General features: G+C 35.1%; 1 protein-coding gene and 1 non-coding gene across 2 annotated transcripts in view; both read right to left on the reverse strand.

The window, feature by feature from the left end:
• Utp20 (UTP20 small subunit processome component) overlaps window positions 1-19,395 on the reverse strand; it is a 95,206-nt gene that overhangs the window by 24,460 nt on the left and 51,351 nt on the right. Inside the window, exons 28-41 of the mRNA XM_026397192.2 lie at window positions 16,675-16,818; window positions 15,890-15,969; window positions 14,047-14,276; window positions 13,407-13,551; window positions 11,973-12,060; window positions 10,833-10,976; window positions 10,075-10,125; window positions 9,822-9,974; window positions 8,323-8,478; window positions 7,872-8,012; window positions 7,333-7,470; window positions 4,772-4,911; window positions 4,467-4,549; window positions 555-844 (exon numbers count right to left, since the gene is read on the reverse strand). Of these exons, the coding sequence (XP_026252977.2) occupies window positions 555-844; window positions 4,467-4,549; window positions 4,772-4,911; window positions 7,333-7,470; window positions 7,872-8,012; window positions 8,323-8,478; window positions 9,822-9,974; window positions 10,075-10,125; window positions 10,833-10,976; window positions 11,973-12,060; window positions 13,407-13,551; window positions 14,047-14,276; window positions 15,890-15,969; window positions 16,675-16,818 (1,983 nt within the window). The remainder of the gene's footprint in view (window positions 1-554; window positions 845-4,466; window positions 4,550-4,771; window positions 4,912-7,332; window positions 7,471-7,871; window positions 8,013-8,322; window positions 8,479-9,821; window positions 9,975-10,074; window positions 10,126-10,832; window positions 10,977-11,972; window positions 12,061-13,406; window positions 13,552-14,046; window positions 14,277-15,889; window positions 15,970-16,674; window positions 16,819-19,395) is intronic.
• LOC113190038 (U6 spliceosomal RNA) lies at window positions 3,248-3,349 on the reverse strand. Its single transcript, XR_003301727.2, has one exon. It is a non-coding gene; the product is annotated as a U6 spliceosomal RNA (small nuclear RNA).

Consider the following 19,395-nt stretch of genomic DNA (forward strand, 5'->3'; position numbering starts at 1 on the left):
TTAACCAGAGGAGATGAATTTTAAAGTAGAAAATGGAAACACTAATTTTTAGTTAGCTTTTTTTGGAAATGCGAGTCATCTTAACATTTGCTTCAGAGATAGAAAAAGCATCTATCTAGCATAGCAAAATCAAAACGCCAGGCCATTACTGACTGACTAGCTACAGCAGGAAATGAGACTGAAACTGATGAGAGAAGGGAAGGGAATTATAAAATGTTGAGGTACAAGGAAACTCAAGCTGTGTATGATGGTGCAGCCTATAATTCCAGCTACTCTTAGGCTGAAGGGGGAGGATTCCAACTTCAAGGTCAGCCTGAGCAATTTAGAAAGTCCCTAACTCAAAATAAAATTAAGAGGCAGGGGATATAGCTCAGTGGAAGAGTGCCTCTGGGTTCAATCCCAGTACTATGAAAAGAAAGAAAGAAAACAAAAACAAAAAACCCCAGAAAACCCCCAAAGCTAACCCCCAAAGTCACTTTAAGAGCCTGGTGTGGCAGTGCCTCACTAGCACCCAAGTTCCTACAGACCAGCCTGGCCCCAAACAGAGTTATTACCGTAGATGAGAGGCACTTATGTAGCCTGGGGAGGATATCCCCAGTTATGGTTCCATGGATAGTTTTAATTGTTCTCTCCAATTCTTCCTTATTCCGAGGAAGGAAAGAGACAGACTTTGTGATACAGTCGGATTCCTTAGCCTCTGTCCCATCAGAGTCAGCTGGATCAGGGTGTGCAAGAGTATCACTGTTGTCTAACAACCCCTTGGATGTATTTTCTTTTTCTTCCTCATTCATGTGCTCGAATTCCATGGCTTCAGACTCTGGTAACTCAGTCATTTCTACTGTATCTACGTTTAATAATAAACAAACAACAAAAGTCACCTTAAATTGAATGAGGAAACAGCACAGTTGTGGCAAGTAGTGTTTTCCATGTATATCTAACATCCAATAAGAACATCTGATCTGATCTCCAAGTATAGAAAGGCAAGGTTAAGTGCCTAAGAAGCAGCAGGCAGTGAAAGGCCTATTTTTTGCTTTCTCAAAATTTAGAGTCTAATGAAGGGCACAGACAAGTAAACTGGCAACTATGAAAGAATGTTGAATATTCAGGACAGGATTACTTGAATACCTATTTGGGGAAAGGGGATGGGGCACACTGGGAAAAAAATTCTTAGGTGAAAGAAAGCTTCCTGAGTCCTGTAGTTGTTTCCATAAGCAAAAACTTCTATTCATGGGCATGAACACCATAATAGCAGCCAATCATTCCCATGCAGAAATTTTTCTTATTCCAGGATTCAATTTATTAAAGGAAATTGGGCAGTACAGTATTGTGGAACAAGTCTAGATTTGATCCTGCTAACAAACTATATGATCACAGTCAATCAGCATGACTCCAATGAGCTTTGGCACCAACCTTGCAAGGCTACTGTGAGGATTAAATGAAATAAAGTCTACAATTAACTAAAACATGTCAGACATGTTAATGGCAAAAGATGGGAACATCAATCTTTTTTTTTGCTTACCTGCTATATAGCTTTGGAAATGTTACTTTATATCTCTGAATCTTAGTTTCTCGTATCAAAAATATGGGATAACTAATACTAAGAATCTTGAAAGCTTCTTATCAGAACAAATGAGATAATGTCTATAAAACCTGGCTCAAAGCAGATGCAATAAAGGTTTCAAATTTCATTACACCCCTTTTCCTATTCCTTAAAAAGACCACTATTTTGTGGACTATGGTGCTCCACTTGTGCAGTGATGACTTAGGGTAATTTTGGGGCCTGGTAGTGATCAGCAGGGCAGGGCTCTTGTCTATCATAATGTGATAGACAGTCTTTTATGTTGTTTTACCAGTATCTGATATGAGCAGTACAGAAGAGATTACTTATGAAGGAAAACAAAGGGAGAAGAGCTATTTTGAAGGACAGGGAACTTATTGTAAGTTGATGACTATTTTGAGGGAAAGGATTTGTTTTGTACAGCACCTGGAGCCACTGCTTGTCTTCAGAGATGAACCTCAACATGTGTTTTCTAAAGTGATATGAATCTAATCCAAGGAAAGCAAATCTTTCTATTGACTTCCCTAACTTTTTAGATACTTGGAATCAGCCTTTGCAAGTAAGATATTTTATTTGTTATTTGACATCCTTACCAGGCAGAGGTTAGATCTCATCACAGCTATGCCTCATATAAGAAGAAGTTTTTTTTCCAAAAACAACTAAAGTTATATAAATAAATTAATAAAATATCCTAGTGAAATATTTCTTAGGGACAAAATTATTTTCTATAAATAAAAATAAAACAAAACCTGAATACTGTCACCAAGAGTTGGCAATCATTTTCAAAAGAGATTTCAGACAACTATTAAATGGAAATATCAACGGCACAGGGTCAACAGCACAACATATAAGAGAGCCAAATTCAGGTGTTGCACATTATTTAGATCAGACAGCATAACCAGATTTCAGTTATCTTTTAAATATACTACATGGATTTGGGTACCACTAAACTTGGATAATTTGAGCTAGTTTAGAATAGAGAGAGTAACTAAACTCTCTAAGAAGAAATAGTTAAGTAAATAAATATTTTAAAATTAACAAGTATTTATACTTATGCAAAATTGCCAAAGGCAGAATTAACTGATTAAAGAAAATAGTGCCCTGGTGTGCAGTGGTGCATGCCTGTAAACCTGGTGACTCTGGAGGCTAAAGAAGGAGAAACGCAGGTCTGAGGCCAGCCTGGGCAACTTTATACCACCTCAAAAAAAGGGGGGTGGCAGCTGGGGATACAGTAGTAAGGTAGAGCCCTGGATTCAAACCCCATTATTAAAACAAAACTAAAACTAAACAGAGGGGCAGAATATTCCTCTGTCTTTAGCCAAAATAATTAGGATAAGCATCTTGGCCTATTTGAGTGCTGAATTTTTTTTTCTTTCATATTTCTATTCTGACTAGAACCTCTAGTTCAATGTTCAGGATAAGCAGTATCAGGTATTATTCCCTCATGCTGTTTCTTTTTTTTTTTTTTTTAATACTTATTTTTTAGTTGTAGTTGGACACAATATATCATTTTTTTTAATTTATTTTTTTTATGGGTGGTGAGGGTCGAACCCAGGGCCTCACACGTGCTAGGCGAGCACTCTACCGCTGAGCCACAATCCCAGACCCCTTCATGCTGTTTCTTAAGTGATAATTAAATTTATACTTCTTTATCCCTGAGTAAAATGCTGCATTAGGTTTTTATTTTTAAAAAACGTGGAACGCTTCACGAATTTGCGTGTGATACTTGCACAGAAGCCATGCTTGTCTATCTTGTTCCAATTTCATTATATGTGATACCCAAGGAAGCACTTGCATTAAGTTTCTAAAACACATCTTTTGCTTGAGTATATATGAAATTTAATCAAATATTTCCCTGGGGTCTACATAGACAATCATGTTTTTAAATATGCTAATGTGTTAAAGCCCACTGACTGCTTTTCTAGGAGCGAGCAAACACTGCATTCCTTGAATAATCAGCCATGGTTATGGTTTTTAATGTTTTTTATCACTTAAAGGAATTTCATCTGTAAATATCTGGTTTAGGATTTTTATATCCATGTTAATGAATGAGACCTTGTGATACTCCATTCTCAGAGTACCTGTGCCAGTTTTAGGTATGTAATTATGCCAATTTTGTAAGTCAGTGGGGGAATTCCTCTTTTTTTATTCATTTAAAAGAGCTAGTAAGTTTGAAATTACCCATCCTTAAATATTTGCTAAAACTTGCTGATACAACATTCTTTACCTGGCATTTTCATAAGGAGATGCTTAACTATAGACTAGTTTCTTTATTGGTTAGAGATCCATTCAGATTTTTTATTTTATTCTAAAGTCAGTTTTCTTCAATTTTCCTACTATATTTTTGCTAAGAATATGTATATTCCACCCATATTTTCGAATTTATAAATACATATATTATCTTACTTTTTGCATTTAATTGTCATCCTTTTTAGTTCCTAATATTGTTTATTCTGTCTTCTATTTTCCCTGGTTAATCTTAGCAGGCATTTGTCAATTTATAATCTTTTCAAATACCAAAGTTTTGTTTAATCCCCTCTATTGTATCTTTTATATTTCACTAATTGTTGCTTTAACATTTTTTTTTTCTTTTCTTACATTTGCTTTGCTTTCATTGGTTAATGGTCTTTCTATATAAAAGTGATGGACTTCTAGATAAATAACCTGAAGTTCAAATTATTTTTTTACTAATAAATTTTAGACTGGCCATCTTCATAGTTAAATAAGTTTTTGTTTTGTTTTGTTTTTAAATAAACCATTCATTTTAACTTTCTCCTGATCCATTAACTGGTCATTGCTGCAAAGAACAGAAAAAGGACTAAGTTTAACTGACACCTTTAATGCATAATCATAAATGATCCAAAAATACGGGATGAAAATCTAGTTTAAGAAAGCTTTACAAACTTACTTTCTTCATCCTGAATTTTCCCCATTTGTTCTTCAAGAGTTTTATGGTCAAAGTGGAATGCTTCTAACACTATTACTAGCAAACTGTTAAAAAAAAGATATACACATTTTCATTATATTACCAACACCATTTGACTATTAAAGTTAATGTAAAGTCATAAATATTAAAATTACTTTTACTAGTCTTTGTTTTTACTTTAAACATTACCATAACCTTATTGATACAATGTAAAGAGATTAAAGACAAATTCAAGAAATAATTTTAAGATTATATTAAATAAACAAAAATAAGAAGTTTGACAATACCTGACACCCAACTTTTGATTGATCTGTCCTGACTGTAAGACATGAATGAAATGTTTCAAGTAATATACATATGCTGACCAAGAAAGATGTCTGCAAATAGCTCCAATAACTTCTATGGCAGCAATGGTTATATTTTCATGCTGTAAAATAAAAACAGCATAAATGTAGAACAAGTATTGGCTGATGGCCTACTAAAAAGCTTACACAGTACATGATTAGTAATTATAGAAAGGGGAGAACATCCAAATGTCCCAATTATACTCCATATTTCCTCTTCTGATTCCAGGAAAAAAACGCATTTAAAGGAGTGACAAATTCCTTTAAAGGATATTAACTCTTTTCCACTCAGACCTCCCTAACTGGTTCAAGACTAGATATAGTGAATGATATCTATTTAAGATACAGAAGTAGACAAATATTGGGGCTCAGATGTAGCACAATGGTAGACTGTTTAGCATGTGCAAGGTCCTGGGCTCAGTGGCTGGCACTGAAAAAACAAAATTGACAAATATCAAAAACTATACACTACATTGCTCTTAGCAATCAAAACTACACTATTTTAGCTGGGCACAGTGACACACACCTGTAATCCCAGCAGCTCAGGAGGCTGAGGCAGAAGGATCGTTAGTTCAAAGCCAGCCTCAGCAACATAGCGAGACCCTATGCAACTCAATGAGACCTGTCTCTAAATAAAAAATAGAAAAGGGCAGGGGATATAGCTCAGTGGTTGAGTGTCCCTGGGTTTAATTCCTTGTACCAAACAACAACGACAAAATGTTGTCTCAGAAACATCACTAGAAAAGGAGACAAAAATATAAGAAACAACACTTTTCATACTCTGAAAATTAAACAGAATGGGAGAACAGAACAGTGAGTAAAGAAACATGAAGTGAGTCTTGTAATTACACAAACTTACTATGTGCAGAGAACTGCAGTCACAAACAGCACATGAAGGTAAAAGAATGGCCCAGTGATCTCCCTGAGTTAAGGAGACAGAGCTGAGGCTAAGGTAGTAAGCCCACAGGGCAGATTACCAGAGGAAGAGACATATACACAGAAAGTCCCTTGAAACTCCAGCTGAGTACTGATGAGTATATGTGAGTAAGGATGAGAAGAGGAAAGAATCATAAAAAAGAGGTGACAGAGTCATCAAAGACTATTTAAAAATGAAAATAGTCCATGCTCCTATTAATTAGAGTGTTAAAATTCATGATACATAGGGCACGATACTGGATGAACACCTTGACTTACACAAAGGAATAGAGAGCACCAGGAATTACAAATGTGCAAGCAAATATAAAACACCTTTTATTTTTTTAAGATCTCATTAAAAGATGAGTAACTATTTAAAGCAAAAATAACAATGTACTGTATTATTTAAAGCTAATGAAGTAAAAAAACCTATGATAAAAATATTACAATTAGTAATAAGTCAACAGAAACCAATAAATTAACAAAAAATAACAAATTCATCCAACAGAAGGAAAATAAAATGTGGGCAAATGAAAAATATATTATAAGTTTACAGCCAAAGTTTATTAACAATTATATTGCATGTAAATGTCTAAAAGTCAGTTAAAAGGGAGACACTATCAGAATGAAGTTTCCAGGAGCAATCTTTTAACTACTAGATTCTTTCTTCTTCTTCTTTTTTTTTTTTTTTTTTTTTTTGAGTCATGGTCTTGTTAGATTGTCCAGGCTGGCCTCAATTTCACAATCTCCTGCCTCAGCCTTCCAAGAAACTGAGACGGTATAGGCATGTACAATGGCACCTGGTTTACTTACATCATTCTTTTAAATATTTCTTAATAACTAAATAAACACTATTATTGTAAAAGGCCATGTAATAAATTGCATAAACTCAAGTCACAAATCCTGACATTACCACAATTAAATTTCTGTGACCATTTCTTTGTTCCACCTTTCATTAATCTATATAATCAATAAATACTCAGCCACTTTTCCCCAGGTACCAGGCACTATTCTAAGCTCTGTATAGTACAAAGGTTAAAACAGCCAGAAATTCAAACACCATTCCAACTCCACTTTTGTGAAACTTATAAAACCTCACCCACTCTCAGTTTCTTCTCCTGTAAAACAGTGGTAAACAAGTCTTTATCCCATAAAGTTGAGCAGTAGTGAGGATGAAGTCAAGTATACAGAACAGTGCCTGGTACCTGGTATAATGTGAAAGGTAGCTATTGTTTTATCTCATTTCTTAGGAGCCATTTAGGCAAAGGCTCTGCTGATCAGTGGAGTTTACCAGAAGTCCTATGACACAAAAATAAAAGTATATTATCTCAGCAATATGACCATTTCTAGAAGGAGAATATTTTGTGGATGGGTTTTGTGAGGTAATAATAATAGTAAAGATTCAAGTAACATCAACATTTACATAGCACTTATTATGTACTAGGCATAGTGATAACAGCTTTAGAACTCTTCTAAGCCTCTAGTTATGGTGAAGATGGCAATGCGGATGCCATCAACTCATCGACATTTTGGCAAAGTGTGTCATGATATGGGCAGAGATTTGTCAGTTTCTAGATTTAATGCCCTACCTTGAGCATTTTCTCATCAAAAATTGGAGTCATGGCATAAGGCATAATATAATTCTGAAGAGATTTTGAAGACATCACAACTTTGCCTTCCATTAGCTGTTTTGCCAGTTTCTTCAAGGCTCTTGCTCTTCTGTGGATCTGTGAGTAGACAGAACATGAATTAGTTACTGAATAATCTCACTTATAACCAGCTCTACCTTAGGACCACTGTCTTGTTCCATGGAAATATTAAAGGAGTCAAACACAGTCCATTTGTTACATGAGCAAACTGTACCTTGACTTACTTACAGAAATGCAACCTATAGCATTTGTTCAACAATAGGTCCCAAAGCATTGAAACTTAGGAAAAGACAGAGAAAGGTATACTATGATTTGTGGTTTGTGATATCATTAAAATAATCATATCCCAGGAAACGATCATCTTATTTGCAAATAATAACAACCAAGGAAAGAAAAACTTATTAAACCTTTGGGGGAAGTTAAAAATATGTTTTCTAAATGAGACATTCCAGGCAGGGAAAAGCAGAACTGCTGTGTACCTGAATGTGCTTCATGTTCTCAAAGAAGTCCATTTCTGGATCATGGTAATGAGTAAGCTGTACCAAGTCTTTAAACTCGAGCTGATCTGGAAAGGTTTGAATTAAACAGGAAAGTACTGTGGTATAATCCTGTTGAATACTCTGCAAATCAAGAAAAATATTAAAATTTAAAACAATCTGCTTCCTAAATAAAATGAGGTGGCACCAAAAAAGCCATTAAATTAAGAACCACCACCATCACCACCACCAGCACTAAACATTTCCATTGTAAAAAAATCAAAAGTGATTGCTCCCATCTATTCCCACTCTCCTGTTAAACGTTTGGTCACTATTTCAAGTATCTTAATTAAATTAACTAAGCCTGACTCCTTTTCTACACAACAGTGGCAGAAGAATGAAAGTTTAAAACCAAACCTCAGATAAAAGTATTCAAAAGACAAAGTTACAATACCTCTGTCTGACTCTTCAATCCTTTCCTCAATTTCTCCAGGAGTGAACGATGAATGATTTCTCTATATTCTTTCTCTGTGACATTTAAGGCGGCTAGCTTTTTGATAATACTCATCAAGCACATGCTGGCATTATCACTTAAAGACATATCTCCTAACTAAAAATAAGAAAAAGAACCCAAGTTATTCTGTATAATAACTACATACAATATGAAATATTATTTCCTAAGGAAAGTGAAATATTATCACTGGTTTTTATAAAAGTCCCTACTAAGAAATGCACCTTGAGTATTGCATAACTCAGGACGAACACAGTGGAGGAATGTGAGGGATATAATCAATAAGTGACTTTGAGAAACTATGCTTATCGAGAAGTGTCTCTTAATTTCAAGAAGCACTACGAAGGGTATGTTTTAGTTTAATTTCCCCAAACAAGCAGTATAACAGGTCCATTGAAGCCAATTTTCAATATTCAATACCATTAGGTCACCAATGAAAATGACAGAGTTGGCTGGAATAATTTTGGTTATGTGCCCCAGAGTTCCTGGTTTGAAGAATGTAGCCTAGTGTAAAGAAGATATTCTCAATTCAGCCAACCAGGCAGTGACACTGAACACCAGTGTTGAAACTGGAAGTGATGTATCAAGAATAAGCTCCAAATGGGAGAGCATTTTTTCATGTACATAATAACAAATAATTATGCTGCACAGTTTATAGATGGTATTACATAACTAATAAAAAGCAAGGATTCCATTTTCGAACTTTGTTCAGTCCAGCAACAAGGCACTTACTATAGCCCAAATACCTTTTACTTCTATCATATCATCAATAAAAAGGGCAAACTTTCAAGTTAGTTAACAACAACAACAACAACAAAAAAGGTATGTAATTGACATACCATAAAATTCATCCTTTTAAAGTACATAATCCAGTGGTTTTTTAGTCTATTCTGAGTTGTGAAACTGTTACCAGTATCTAATTTCAGAATATTTTGTCGCCCCTAAAAGAAGGCCTATACTCATCATACATCATTGCTCATTCCTCCCTCCATGAAGCTTTTTTCTCTATTGAGTTTTTAATGTTTTTTGTAATTATAGATGGACAGAATGCCTTTATTGTATTTGTTTATTTGTATGTGGTGTTAAGGATCGAACCCAGTGCCTCACACATGCTAGGCAAGTGCTTTGCCAGTGAGCCGCAGCCCCAGCCTTCCTGCAGCTTTTGATAAACATTAATTTACTTTCTATCTCTTTGGATTTCTTCTAATATGTAACTTTATTTTTTTTGAAGTGTTTCTACCTACAGTATTTTATTTGAAATATCTGTCTTTCGAATAATAACAGTAAGTTTTTTGCCAGGTGAAAAATTCTTCATCTAAAAGAAATTTTATCCTAAAAACATTTCTCCTTGACAAAAACAAATTTAAAAATTAGGTGATAGTATTAGATGGTTGTATTATCAAACAATAAAAATCTCACACAATTTTGCTATAAAAACCTACCTCCATATTATAGAAACAATTATGCATAACTGGAATTAGGAAGTTAACATCCACAGTCTGCATTTCTTTAATGTAAGAGGTGATGGTCTGGAATGCTGCAAAGCGAATGTCGAAGTTGATGTCATCAAGATGTCGTTGATCAAAGGCATTAAGCTACAAGAAATGCCATTGAAATCACATAAATGATAAGGTGCATAAATCTTAAAAATGATAATGCTTTTGACATCAAAGAGAAATGAGATTCCTTCCTTACCTTGACAACATCAGTAATATAGTTTAGTCCACTCTCAAAATCAGAAAGACTCTAAAAGGAAAAGAATGGTTGATCAGTGAATAGAATTTTAAATTTTCTGACTTCCTCCCCTTAGCTCAGTACACAAATTCATACAAAACCATCCTACTGTCACAAAAAAAGGTTGTTCCGATGCTTTTTTATGTCAGTTTTTTAAAATATATTTTAAATTTTGTATTAATTAGTATATATGACAGTAAATTGCATTTTGACATGTCATCTATAAACGGAGTATAACTTCTCATTCATCTGGTTGTACATGAATGTAGAGTTACACAGGTCCATATACGCACATAGGGTAATAGTGTCCAATTCATTCTACTGTCATTCCTACCCCCATAACCCCTCCTGTCCTTTCCTCTCCTCTGTCTAGTCCAAAATAGACCCATTCTTCACCCGCTTATTGTGAATTAGCATCCGCACATCAGAGAAAACATTTGGCCTTTGGGATTGGCTTATTTCGCTTAGCATAATATCCTCCAGTTCCATCCATTTACTGGCAAATGCCATAATTTCACTCTTTTTTAAGGCAGAGTAGTATTCCATTGTGTATATACCACATTTTCTTTATCTATTCATCTTCTGAAGGGCATCTAGGTTGGTTCCATAGTTTAGCTAGTGTGAATTGAGCTGCTATAAACATTGATATGACTGTGTCACTATATCACAGTTATCTTTTAAAGAAAGGGTGATTTGGGGTAGAAATAAATATTACATACCTGGAACACTGTACAAAGCAACTGTCTTGACAACTTGTTCTTAATAACTGAGAAGAGTTTGGCAAGAGGCTTGAGAAAGCTTGTAGGATCCAGACAGTGTTTTAACAAGTTTTGCACTGTCACCAGAATATCAACCTCCGTATCCTTTAGAAGAAATGAGAAATCTCATTTCAGTAATTTATAGAACAGGTCAACTTGTATTTTGATATATTATAGCATTGGAAATAATGATTGATATGTAAAAGTAGTACCTGGAAAAATAACTGCATAGTCTTTTAAAAGGTTTTAGAATTTTAACTTAATATAAGACTCAATAATGTTGATAATAGTTTCTTCCTTTAATTCTAATAGAGAAAAATGTGGTTTTGAAACATAATTTCTGCAATTGTGTAATCAAAAAACAGCTAACAAAACAAGCTTGCTGAAGGGAAACAAGACACTTCCGGTCATTCACAGATTTGTGGTATTCTAAACTGAAAGTACTTTACACAGTGCTGTAGCGAGTGATGATCAGTGCTCCTGAGGCCTTATTGAATGAGTGAATGAGCCACTCAGAGACGCATAACTGAGGAAGGGTTTGAGGGTTAGAAATTCTTCACTATGTCTAAATATTAAAAGTCTGACTTTTATTGAGTTTTACCATGTGATCCATATTTGAGACTAAAAATCAGAAACTAAACAAAGAAAATAAAGAGACTAAAACTTTTACTGTTGTGGCTGACGATGATGTGTTACCTTTTTGCCTGTCCCCATACCTATTTCTGTGAAAAGTTTTCTACATCTAATTTCTGTATAGTTTTTTAAGTTCCTTGGGACAGACGCATCAAAGAATTTAACCAATAGCTGGGTGCGGTGGTGCACACCTGTAATCCCAGTGGTTGGGGAGGCTGAGACAGGAGGATTGCGAGTTCAAAGCAGCCTCAGCAACTGTGATGTGCGAAGCAACTCAGTGAGACCCTGTCTCTAAATAAAATACAAAATTGGGCTGGGGATGTGGCTTAGTGGGTGAGTTCTCAAGTTCAATCTTCAGCACACACACACACAAAACAAAACAAAAACAAAAAAACAGTAAAATTGTTGCTTGTAACTAGCGATAAAGTGCCACTTCAAAGACAAAATAAATGTTGCATGAATTTGTACCTGAGCAATATTGCCACGGTGGAGGAAAGGAAGGAGAAGTGTAATGAGGACAGAACTTTGTTCTTTGTCTTTCATAAACTTGCTTATCCTAGAGAAGGAAACAAATGGATATGTTAGGAAGACAAACAAGTTGAGAATATTTCTCTAAGAAGTTAACTTTTTGTAGAAAAGCATTAGCAACTAAACAGACTTTTAACATTTGAATTGACGGTGGCTTTGGAGTACTGTACATGTGTAAGAAGGTTAACTTAGTTATTTAGCAGTGCCCTCTAATCTTATTCCTCTCAACACCAGGTTCCTGGGATGATTCTATTTCTTTTACAATATCTGATCCCATAGGTGGGCTCCCCCTTTCTTTCTCCCCCACCTCCCGCCCTTCTTCCTTTCTTTTTTTGATATCATAAATTGAACCCCCAGGGCACTTAACCACTGAGCTAGCTACATCTCCAGACTTTTTTTTTTTTCATTTTTTAATTTGAGACAGGGTCTGCTAAGTTGCTTAGGGCCTTGCTAAATTGCTGAGCCTGGCTTTGTTCTTACAATCCTCCTGTCTCAGCCTCCCAAGCCACTGGGATTACAGGTGTGGGCTATCATGCCTGGTGGAATTTATGATTTCTTACTTTGCAAGGAAATAACATTTTTGCTAAGATTTAAGGTTTTACATACAGTATTTCAATAACTCTTGTAACAGCCCTGTAACAGGGGAATTATTAGAGCTTTGTACATACTAAGGAAGAACTCTATCACTGAGCTATATCCCTAAGCCCTAAGATAAAGTCATTTCCTGCACTTGGGTTTACTAACCTTGCCCTTTATAGAAATCACAATTATATACTACTAGGGTCTATTGACAAACAGACTCTTAAAAACAAACAAAACAATCTGTTCTTTCAAATTAATCATTTTTTTTCAATTAAGATAAAAAATCAAAAACAAAAAGGATAAAACAGAAAAGGGTAATGATCTCACAGAAGCCAAGGCTTTAATTAAAATATGCAAATACTAACTAAGCAAAATCTAGTAGTTTGATGTAGGACTCTGTAGTCAACTGTCTTTAATTACATGAAGGCAAATGCATAAGAAGTTTCTAGTGATTATGTCAGCAAAGAAACAATTCTGTAACTTAAAAGTGTAGGGCATTTAAAATACTGTAAGTTTTTTTTGGTATTAGGGACTGGACCCAGGGCACTGCACGTGCTAAACCCCCTGCTACACCACTGAGGTACACTCCCACCCCTACAGATATGCTGTGTGTGTGTGTGTGTGTGTGTGTGTGTGTGTGTGTGAGATAGTAGTACTGGGTATTGAATCTAGGACGTACTACATACTACTGAAAATTTTTTAAACTTATTTACCATGTTAACTGAAAAGCATGTAAAAAAAAAAAAAAGCATAACCATGCATGATAATGTAATCTTTACCAATGTCACTTACTTTGAAAGAATACCAAGTTCTTTACTGACTTGTGCCCTATTCTTTTTCTTTTTCACCTTTTCAGCACTTATTGTGGTTTTGCTGAGGTACTGAAGAATTGTAGGTACATGAGGTAGAATTAATCTTCCTCCCACAGTGATAGACTCTGAAACACATTTATTAATGTCTTGATTTTCACAAATTCTTATAAAGCATAACTGTATAGTATCTTCTTGATGACAGATACAGAAAGTAATCAACTACTAATAAACAATTAAATTTCTACTCTAAACCTTAAATAACTTTTTCTTACTTAAAAGACTTATATTGCTAGATAAAACAAAAATTTATGAGGCTTTATTTAATCCATTTTTGATAACAGTAATAGAATTTTTGGAGTAATATGGTAAGAAGAATTCAGAGAGATAATGGTAGAAGTCATCTGATAATTTCCTAAAGGATAACTGAGACTCTGAGGGCATTAAGTAATCTGCATTCCTATGTGTTCAAAGAAAATTCAGTTTTTATAAATAGAGTATTACTTCCCAGAGAAAAGAAACTCTGAGCACTCAATTAAGAAAGTCAATTCTACGGACTTTTTCATTTTTGAGAAGAGTCACTGCCTCTGAAGACAAAGATTTGCTTTATACAACATACACACCTTCTGTGTTTACTACTGTGTCAGCAGTGTATACGCATCCAGTTACTGGCAAGCTCGAGACTGCTTCTGTAGGCTCAAAATCTGGAAGGTTAAGAAGGTCATCAACTATATCCATCACAATATTGGCTGTGGCATCAGAGAGATTCTTTGCTGAGAGAATTGCAAAGACATTGGTCAATATATCACATTCTGGGTGCTCAGGTTTCTGTTTAGCCAGGAAAGGAAAATATCTGCAGGGAAAAAACCATTGTAATAATCACCTATTTTCCAACATTTATTTCTAAAATATGTTCCATATGAATTTTTACAATGAGTTTAACAAATATATGAGTGTGTATGAACATTAAAAGGTTTGCTTAAAAGAGGAATTACTTTAAAATCTAAAACTTGATCTAAACTAAGCACACCTCATAAACATTATACTACTTAGGCACTTTTTGTACATTTCTTATTTAATCCTTACAATGTCTCTATTAGGTAGTAGTATTTTCACATTACAGATGAAAAAACTGAGACTTATCCAAAGTCATTGTGCTAATAAACAACTAAAAAAGTTGTAGAGGTGAAATCTGAACCAGTCTAATTCCAGTCTTAGCCCTTTCTGAAAAAAACATGTGAAAGCCTATTTTTATTTTTCAATGTGAAATCTCCCCCTTTGGAATGTTTTCAAAATTTTAAATATTTTTTTAAAATCTTAAATTTTAATTTTTAAAAAAATTTCCAGGAGCTATAATACTAACAATTTATAAGAAAAAATTCAGATAGTTTGCTATCAATTCACTATCACTGGAGAAAAGAGTTCAAGTACTTAGTACTAACAAGCTGATGAAAAAGTTCTGAGGTTGTATTCATAAGTCTTTTTGTATAATAAATATTGGGCACAGTATGCACAGGTTCCAAGCAAGATACTTTACATATTATCATTTCTGTTATCAATGAGGTAGGACTCTTTTTATTTCCATTCTATAGGTGGAGAAACTGAGGCTCAGAGGCCATAGGAGAATGATATTGCTCCATGCTGAGGTATATGGCTCAATCAGAAACTTCAACCATTCATTCAACATGCAATGAATACTGACTAAACATGGATTAAGAGGAGCAACCCTGTGTGGAGAAAGACATAATTATGAGTGAGAAATGGTTTCTGTCTGCAAGGAGGCTTGGGCAGATAATTATAAAGATAGAGAGTACAATCAAAGTTGTATGTGATGTCAGGGCCTTAAAAGAGTGGACAGTACTCCCAGGAGGAAGAGACTGAGCCAAGCAAGGGTCATGGTAATGAGAATCAGTACAACTGAGAGTGTGGTCAAGGACAGTCCCAGTTATGTTGGTTGTCTTAGCCTCATTAGTTTCAGCATCTTTTCACACAAAGGAATGTAGGGGACAATAAACTGTACAATCACTCTAGTTGGTAAGGAAGTATTTGTCGTCTTGAGTTCACCTAATTTCTGAGACAATTTATCCTTATTATAAGCTTAAAGATACTGGCTATTGTTCAGCTCTACATGTATTCAGGTAAACATTAGACTTCTGTACAGATGGAAAAACCTATTTTAATATCTGATGGACACTTACATAAATTGTAAGTGAACTTCAAAATGTGAATTTATTTTTAATCAAAGAGTAACATTCCCATGGAGTGGTTCTGAAATATTCATTCATTAATTTTTCTACATAAAACTACATGTGCATACCTCCTGCCATGAGGATTCCAAGGAGTCAGACTTTTTAGATTTTTTTTCAGATGAGTATCAAATATAAAAGAAGTTCCCTAGGCTAGTTTTGATTAGATTAACCCAAAACACCACCCCTTTTTAAAGAGGGAGAAGGGGGAAGATTATACCTTGCATTTCTGCTCCATATACTAATTAGTTTCAGCAGAGGAGTAGGTGAATACTGACTCTCAGATCCAAGCCTGCAGATCTACAAAACAAAATTTAAAATGAACATAAAATAAAAACACATAGAGAATCATAGAAAAGCAAAAACAACCAACAAGCAGAACAGAGAAATCATATCACAAGATGAAGCAAAAAACAAGGGACAGGGATTAACATGTAAACAAAGGCTGAGAAAAAGATAAAGGGAAGCAAAATAATATTGACATTAAAGAAATGGCAGAGATGATGCATGGAAGTTCTTGACTTGAAGGAATCAGGTATTTTAGGTTTCAAATGGTCAGAAAGGATTGAGAGTTCATGCAGCTAGAAATCTCCAAAGATCAAATCTCTCCTGTAGTCTTCTGTGCTGTATCTACATCTCTAGCATCAAGTGATTACAACTAGAGAAATCAAACAAGAAAACGCACACCAAAAACACCTGAATATTTCCCCTCAATGTATATTTGTGAGAAGCTATGAAAGTTAATTTTGTTTAGAGACACAATCATATTCAAATTAGCTTTAAGCACAAATGCCTACATATTCAAGAAACTAAACTCTTGATCTTTAGATCTAGTAGTGGAGGGGGAAAAAAACATGTTGTGAAAACTTTCAGAAATAAAGAAATGCTTGCTGTTAAGAAAAAAAGACCAGAATAAACATTCATGTCTAGGAGGCAGACTGAGATGTTAAATTAATAATAAGGAAGCAGAAGATGCCCAGGCAGAAAATAGAAATTTAGGTTTACCTGGGGCCAAACTGCACCATGAAACACAGCATCGATTTCTTCTGTTTTGAACTGATAGGATTCCCAATCCAAAAAGATATCAGTAACCATTTTGATTCCAAGACGTCTTAAATTTTTCAGTGGGTTAATAAACCTTAGCTGTATCTGCAAAACAGAAGATCTGCTATATTAAAAAAAAGAAAAGAAAATGAAAAAAAGTACATACCCAATTTTTTTTTCCTGATTCCTCAGAAAGGCTCTCCTGCTCAGATGTCAAACTGAACTGAAAATCCTGTTATTAAATCTATTGACTCTGATTCACATGGGGACATCAAAGGAGCAAGTCACATTGCTATTCTCATTGAACTGGAAGGAAAATCAGAGCAAAAAAAATCAAGTGCTCTGCTATCACTGCCCAGTAAAATCACATTCACTGTCCTTAAGAAAAAATAATCACATCTGTAACAACTTTGCATGAATAGAATGTTCTAAACAAAACCTCCCCCACCCCCCCACCCCCACCCATCTCAATGCCTCAGAATCAGGATTAGGGGAAAAAGAATTAGAACTTCATTTCAACTCAGACTAATGTTCCTTTTCATTTTCACACTGTATTATTCTTATTTTTTGCCACTTAAAATCTTCCAAATTGTTTATTAATTGTTATTTTCTATTTCTGTGTCAAATTCTTGAGATCCTACTTCCATTCCCCCTTTTCTGGCTTTCACATACAAAAGAAAGCATAGTCCTTGATTTTCTGAGTCTGGCTTATTTCATTAAAGTAATGCTCTCAAGTTCCATCCATTTTTCTGCAAATGATTTTGTTCTTTGATATGGTTGAATAAAACTCCACTGTATATAGACACAAAGTTGGTTCTGTAACTTGACTATGGTGAATGGTGCTGCTATAAACATGGATAATTGTATCTTTTCTTAAAACTAGAAGTTTTAAATTATTCTAGTTAAAATTAGTCTAGGGGACAAATCAAAGAATCTGTGACCTTTCCATAATGTAGACTATTTTGTGCAGTAAAGAAAAGAGAATGAATTAAGGTATGGAAGATCAATGGGTCTGAATTAAAAGCAAACTTCTTTTTATAACAGATATTGCTATTTCTACTGCATTCTCCTTTCTCTATGAGATATAAAAATCACAAACACGCAGCCAATTGTTCAGACTCAAAGTAGAATAATGTAGTGAGTCCCCACCAATGACATTATGGTCCTAATCTTGACCTCAACTTAAAATCTTAACTGGATGCAAATTTATTAAATTAGGTGAGAGACTGAAAATCCCAAAGATATTCAACAGATAAGAAATTCTATGAATTTGGGAAGAGTAAACTTTATGGAAAAGAATTTCCACTTGATATTAAAAAATGAAAAAGTGTAGGCCAGTAATAAGAGAGACAATGGCCTCAGAGAATTCTATCAGGTAGAGAATGTTGTAAAAACCAGACTTTAAAGAGGAACTTTCAACCCCTGACTATTTTGCCAACTGACTAACATACTGTGGGTGATGGGCACAAAAGTGCCAACTTATTTGTATATATGACTTTTATTACCTACATCAACATCTAAAGACCACCCTAAAATGTACAGATGACTGAAATGCACTCAGATGCTGAATATCAAGTCTATGACCAAGATATCACATATAAAACTAAAAGGGAAGTTACTTCCATGAAAATCTGATACTCTGATCAACAGATTGATTTGAATCTGAAATAGTACATTTTAAATTCAGGTGACTTAAATAAGAATTAATAAGAATGCTCTTAATTAATTTGTTATACAAACCTAAGGGACCAAAGTATCTCACATATCATCTACTATCAGCTAATGTGGGAAGCCAACCTTATGGGTGACTGAGTTACACTCCCCAGCTGGGTGCTGAGGCCCTCAGTCACAGAAATGGGTGTATCTTCCTATAGCCCCATGGGTGGAGCTATGCTCACCTGTTGCTTTGTAATATAACCCCTTGCCCTGTTTAGGATAGAATCTTCCATGGAAGTGCCTTGTGTGTGTCCCCTTCTCTTACTGTGCCCTTGGGTGTGGCCTACCCAGGTGTCAGTCAACCTGCTGACAGTGGACATCATGAAGACAGACTCAGCCCCCTGAAACCTGACCCCTTGCCTCATTTGAATAGCTTCTCCTCAATAAAAGGGGTCAGCGCGTGCTCTTGCTCTCTCTCTTTCTGCAGACCCTTAAGGTCAGAGGAGCCGTCACAGCGACCCCAAAGAAAAAGGTATTTGTGTCTCTTGTGTGGTTATTTCGTGCAGCCCAGTTAGCCCAGTTTAACTAGAGTGACCCCTGAGCCTTTTAGTCGAGAGAACAGAAACCCGGCAAGCTAATATTATACAAGTTAAAAAGATGAAAGAAATGACAGGCAAATACAAGAGGTGACATAGTTATAAGTCACTCTGATCTGCTTCAATTCCAGTGGCAGTATTTTATATGAGCTGAATTATACTTGGGGTGAAAGATAAATACTGTCACTGATACTTAAAATAACTTGGTATCACCATTATCTGAAGCAAATGCCAAACCAACATCAGCAACCATGATTTTAAATAAGACATCCCTGTCCTTCTCCAATCCCACCTATCCCCCTCCCTCCCTGTGGGTAGGATTGGCAGGCCCTACTTGTTTCTGCAACTCCAGTGCTGGCTACCCAGTAAAAACTGTTGGATAAACTGGAAAACACTCTCAAAATGAGCAATTGTAGACTTTAATTCCTTA

Source organism: Urocitellus parryii, chromosome 5 (genome assembly GCF_045843805.1).
Source record: "Urocitellus parryii isolate mUroPar1 chromosome 5, mUroPar1.hap1, whole genome shotgun sequence".
NCBI classification, from domain to species: Eukaryota; Metazoa; Chordata; class Mammalia; order Rodentia; family Sciuridae; genus Urocitellus; species Urocitellus parryii.